Consider the following 5628-nt stretch of genomic DNA (forward strand, 5'->3'; position numbering starts at 1 on the left):
GGGGGGGGGATGTTTACCCGGGGAGGGGAGGAGTGGAGAAAGGTGGGGGGAGGTGATATGACGGAATCGGAATGGCGGAAGGAAATTGAACAGAAGTGAATGCGATGTACGGGATATACTTGATGGAGGGGGTGTCTGATGCCCCTCCGAGTGGCAGGGAGAGAGTGGAGGGACGAGGAGGAGCAGGAGAGGCGGGGGAGAGGAAGTCACGGAGGGGACTGCTGCTACTGCTGCTGCTGCTACTCTGCTGAAATTGCTGTGTGCTGACGAGCATGTGTGTGTGGAGGGGGGGAGGGGGAAATCTAGCCGCCGGTACAGGTCAGCGTTCAGCCTAGCAGCTAGGGCTCCCGGGAGCGCGGTTTCGGGTTCAGCCAGGCCCGCCATCACAAGCCAGCTCCGAAACCCGTTCACCAGTTCCGTTTCTCACCCGCAGGCAATATCTCCAGCGGCACGGGAGGCCGCTCCAGGGTGGGTGATCCCTGTACGAATATTGACGTGTAGTTGACCTGGAGGGGCCTGTAGGGGCCGGGGGGGGGCCACACACGATTGAAGGAGTTTGGGGTTGTGGTGGTGACGGCGATGGAAGTGGCTGTGAGTCCTGGTGGTGGTTGTGGGATCATGAGCTCTAGATCACCAGTGCAGCTCCCCCTGCACCCCCACGTTGGCCCACCAGAAGAAACAATACACACACAATCTCACATGCATTCATACATACTTTTATTTGTACACTATACTCGTACATTTAGTCGTACATCCGTACATACCTGTCATTGTACAACCCATCCATTACGTTCTTCAGGAAGTTTCCCGCGCTCAGCGGCGCACTGTATCCGTCCAGCGTCAGCACCAGCCGACCCGTCCTCGCCGGGCCGCCGGCAACAGGGTCTAGGAAACCCAACGACCCGTCCCGCTTCTCCACGGTCAACTCAACCACCGCCCGCCCCACAAGACGCGGCAGCGACTGGTACTCTTTGGGAATCAAAAAAGGAAGTCCGGGCGCCTGTAGGAGCTCCAGATCCGCTACGGTGCGCAGCGCATCGGAGACTCGGAGAGCGACCGCGTCGGGTTGTTGGGTTTTGACTGCGAGTTCGAGCTTTCGGAGCGAGGTGGTGAGCGAGTCGAGAAGGGTTTCGGCGGCGGGGGTAGCGGCGGGGGGTACGCCGGTAAGGATGAGGTCGGGCCGCTGGGCGAGGGCCAGACAGTTGGCAACATTGGCTGCCATGCTGCCCCAGGGCTTGCGCTGCAATGGCGGAAGGGAGGGGAGGAAGTGGAGGGGGTTAAGGGGGTGAGAAAGGGGAGGGAAGGAGGATTGTGGCCGTGTTTAGGGATTCCGAAAGGGAAAAAGGGGACTTCCAAGAGGGGGGAGAGAGATAGAGCAAAACGAGTTTGAATGTAGAGGGAGCAATATATAATGCAATGATTGAACGGAGAAAGGAAGCAGCGAATATGATTGTGGGATGAAGGGCGCTGGTGTTAGGCCAAGTAATGGCCGAGGACAGGCGTGCCTGGGCCGGGGGAGGGTTAGGACTTTAAAGGCCGGTTGGCGGCAATGGCGTGAGTGGCGAAGGTGGGGACTGCCCCCTTGTTCCAGCACCCTTCGTCTTACCTGTGGAATGCGAAGATAATATTGGACATCTTCTAGACTTTTTTGTATAGTTTTCACATCTGGATTGAAAGCGGGTATGGATCTCCGCAACGCTGCGTCAACGCTGCGTGCTATTTGGGCATTGGGAGAGTTCAGGACCGCGAACGCCGGACTGCTTTCACCAAGCAGGATTGCTGAAGCAGCTAGCGATCCGATAAAACGCAAAAGTAAATGCTCTGATTCGGTTCCGTCTGATGCTGTCGCTGGGCAAGATGTAGTAAGGCGGTCGTGCAAGCTAGGGCGCGGTGGTCTCAGCCGGAATGCTTTCTTATGCGACAAATAAAAACGCCTGCTAAAGGTTGAAGACATGCTCAGCTGCATAGGAAATGAAGTCTACTACGGTCAGCAAGTAAACTAACAAGACGAAGTGCGACGATAAGCGGGCGCGCGCGGAAAGAGCTATGTCCCTTTAACGTATGCGTAATAAATACAAATAGACACACATTTGTGCGGATATCACTTAAAAGAGCTTGCAAATAAATCAAAACCAACCGGGGCCAACAGTATCGGAGTTGTCGTACATCACGCCCAACTGCCCACTGTCTGCCCAACTGCCCATATATTGCTCTTATCGAGCACAACCGATGCATCAAGTGGGTCGTTGGATCCTGAAAATTGCCCCATGTTAAGCACCAAGTTCGCAAAGATGCCAAAGATCCGAATGACCAAAGTACGCGAAGCGGGTGTTCAATCTGTATCCACCAATCCAGCACATCCAGATCCTGCGTCGTCATTCATCGTCATCGTGGTCAGGCAACCTAACTTCCTGCTCTCACCGTCGTTAGTCCTCAACACCACGCGCAACGTTAGTCCTCCAATGTCCTGAGCTGCGCCCAAAACACAGTGCCTGTAGTACAGTACGATACCGGTACGAAGCTGCGTGTACGTATGTGTGTGTGTTCTAATGAGCTTCGGAGCCGCGATGAGGTTAATGCCGATGGACGGCGGGACGGACACTGAAGAGTAACTTCATACCGAACCGAGCTCCATAGTCAACAGCGACGTGTGTTTGAAATTTCCAATGCAACTGCAGACGTACCTACCGTACGTAAAATTTCAATGGAGTGTTTGACAAGAACGAAAGGTTGATGTCAAGAGCCCGTAGGAAAAATAGCGGCGCTGCAGTGGCGAAGGGCGACTGTATGTGTGTATGTATGTATGTATGTTTTTGTGTATGTGTGTAGAAATCAAGGGAGCGTTTTGCCGGTTGAGCAATGAGGATAAGGCCTGATTAAGCCACTGGCAATTACAGACGGTGGGGATGATCGATGTCGTTAAAGGGAAGGGGGAAAAGAAGAGCACGACCCCGGGATGAGGGGGAGGAAGGGGGAAAGGGGCAAAAAACTCAAAAACAAAACCAGGAGTCGTACACTGGTGGTGAGTGGGACGGGCACGGCTGGCAAGGAGAATCCTAAGCCGTAAGCAGTACGACATACACACCCTCCTCCTGGCCAGCCTCGTAACCCCCTCCATCCCTTTTTCGTGGTGATGTGATGTGATGATATATGCTATCATGTCTTACACGCGCACGTGCATATATACACACACACAAATACATCTCCGGCCCCCCACACACCCCGGCCCCTTGCAGGTCTCCCTCGTCACTTCCCCCCCTCGACCCTCTCTTCTCCACTTCTCCTCTCACTCCCCTACACTCCGCACACTCCGCGCAAACCCACTTCTCGTCCCTGACACACACACACATTCTCTCTCTCTCACACACACAGACACACACACACACACATGCACCCATCCGCACATAATAACACTTACACGCGACACTTCTGATCTATTTCCTTCCCCCGTAAAACCCCCCGACCCCCCCAGGAGCCTAGACCGACCGCCTCGTTCACGACCCGACCATGGTGGTAGCGCTGATACGTACGGAGGAAATACACACACGCACAGACATACATATGTACGCACATACATACAGACAGGCTAACACAGAAACGAATGTATCCTGCCGTACGACATGTTCGGCCCTTCTAGCATTCACTCCTTCCACTCTCACACACTATCGCAGTATCAGGCAATGTGATTTCAGCCTGTAAAGGCACACACACACACACACACACACACGCACGCCGCGCCACACAGCACCACCATTAGGGTACAAACCCGTCGGGAAGAATAAACTACCTAATAACCTGCTGTACTTCTGTACAGCGTAGTACTGCCGTACTACGTTCTCTAATTCTCACCTACTCTCTGTGTATCTATCTGCGTATATCCACTTATGTCTTTCTATGTGCCCTCTCCTCCTCCTCCTTCTCCCCCTCCTCCTCCTCGTCCCCTCAGTCGGCCTTGTCCGCGGGTTTGCTCCGCCTTTCCCGCCCCGGCCCGAGCACCTTGATGGCTCCCCGCACGATCTTCGTGTACCAGTAGCAGTTGAGCCCGGCCAGGATGACTGGAAACACCACCACTGGGGTTGGGGGGAAGTTGGGGGAGTTGGGGGGGGAGGGGGAAGGGGGTTTTGGGGGGGAACGGGAGAGACACTCAACAATGGGAAAGGCCCGGGGCTGGGATAGACATGTTAATTACCGGAAAAGGCAAAATTCAAAAATTATGATATGTCGTACAATGTCGTATCATGTTACGTTACGGCATCAGCGTCAGTAGAAGCAATACAAGCGTCATGAGGACAGCTGTAGCACCACCATTAGCCCTTAACCAGCAGCAGCAGTAGCAGCAGTAGTAGTAGTAGTAGCGACAGTAGCACTAGCAGTAGCAGCAGTAGTAGTTGTTACGGCACACACACACACATACACACTCACATAGGACTTGTGACACGGGTTTCAGGAGGGGAATGTCGGCACGGTGCTGCCACACCACCGAAAAGAACGGCACGAAGTTGAGCAGTCGCGCCACTGTCCAGGAAATCAGAATGGCGATACCGTTGACCACATACACAGGGTGGGACTTGAGACCCTGTATGTGTGCGTACGTATGTACGTATGTATGTATGTGTGAATGGGCGTGTGTGCGCGGGGTGTGTGTGTGTGGGGGGGGAGGTGTGTGTATTCTGTATGTATGTGCGCGTTGGGGGAGGGGAGAGATGTGTGTACACGTGTCTGCATGTCTGTATGTCTGTATGTGTGTGTGTGGGGGGGGTGTAGAAAGACAATCATGGTTGTGGATGGGGAAAGGGGGGGGGGGAGAAAACACCGCGCACAGAGCAACACGGCAGCAATGCAAAGGCTGCCAAGACTCACCCGGGCAACCTCTACCTCCCCCCTCCCCTCCTCCCCCCTTTCCCTGGCCCCCCAACACCACCCCGCACACCTACCACGTAGTACCGCCAGCTGCTTCCCCCACCCCTTCCAACCCCTTCCCCCCTCCCCCTTGACAATTACTTCCTCGACTTATACATACTTCCCAGCCCACTCTAGGAGATCCCTCCCCCCTCCCCCCTCCCCTTCCCCCCTTCCTCTCCCCCCTCCCCCCTCCCTCCCCTTCCTCCTACCGCCTTGTCCAGGAGGAACCGCAGCGCGATGAAGGGGGTGGTGAGCTCCGTTGACAACATCCACAGCGTCAAGCAGTGCCCGTCGCCCCACCAAGACGCACTCAACACACTGGCCAGGGAACCCAGGTGGTGTACGACCATGGCGCTGCCGCCCATCTGGGCCGTGTGTGCGTGTGTGTGTATTTTTGGGGGGGGGAAGGGGAAGGAAGGGGGAACCGGTGACGGGTGAAGCGAGCGGAAGATATGTGAGCGTGTGTGTTTTAATGTGCAGATGAGTGGACGGTGGGGCACGGAGGGCGGGGGACCGTAGGATACACCGGGTAATAAAGCCACATACACACACACACACAAACACGGTATTCCCCCGATGCGAGAACCTCAGCCCGCACACTTTAAACCCATCACCTTCCCCCTCCCCTCCCCCCCTCCCCCCCTCCCCCCCTCACCCAATACTTGAGTGTTATCGCCAGCTCCATGATGAAGAAGCGCGATGGACACCCCCAGCGCCGCGTAGCTG

At 55.4% G+C, this 5628-nt stretch overlaps 1 protein-coding gene across 1 annotated transcript in view; it reads right to left on the bottom strand.

Annotated features, from left to right (window-relative positions):
* The window catches only part of VOLCADRAFT_104498 (uncharacterized protein), a gene marked incomplete at both ends in the record, with an annotated part of 12575 nt that overhangs the window by 4212 nt on the left and 2735 nt on the right, over positions 1–5628 (bottom strand). Inside the window, 7 exons of the mRNA XM_002949912.1 lie at positions 428–516; positions 765–1240; positions 1607–1716; positions 2422–2521; positions 3997–4070; positions 4423–4576; positions 5112–5267. Coding sequence (XP_002949958.1) covers positions 428–516; positions 765–1240; positions 1607–1716; positions 2422–2521; positions 3997–4070; positions 4423–4576; positions 5112–5267 — 1159 coding nt within the window. The remainder of the gene's footprint in view (positions 1–427; positions 517–764; positions 1241–1606; positions 1717–2421; positions 2522–3996; positions 4071–4422; positions 4577–5111; positions 5268–5628) is intronic.

The sequence above is a fragment of the Volvox carteri genome (assembly GCF_000143455.1).
Source record: "Volvox carteri f. nagariensis unplaced genomic scaffold VOLCAscaffold_16, whole genome shotgun sequence".
Classification (NCBI taxonomy): domain Eukaryota; kingdom Viridiplantae; phylum Chlorophyta; class Chlorophyceae; order Chlamydomonadales; family Volvocaceae; genus Volvox; species Volvox carteri.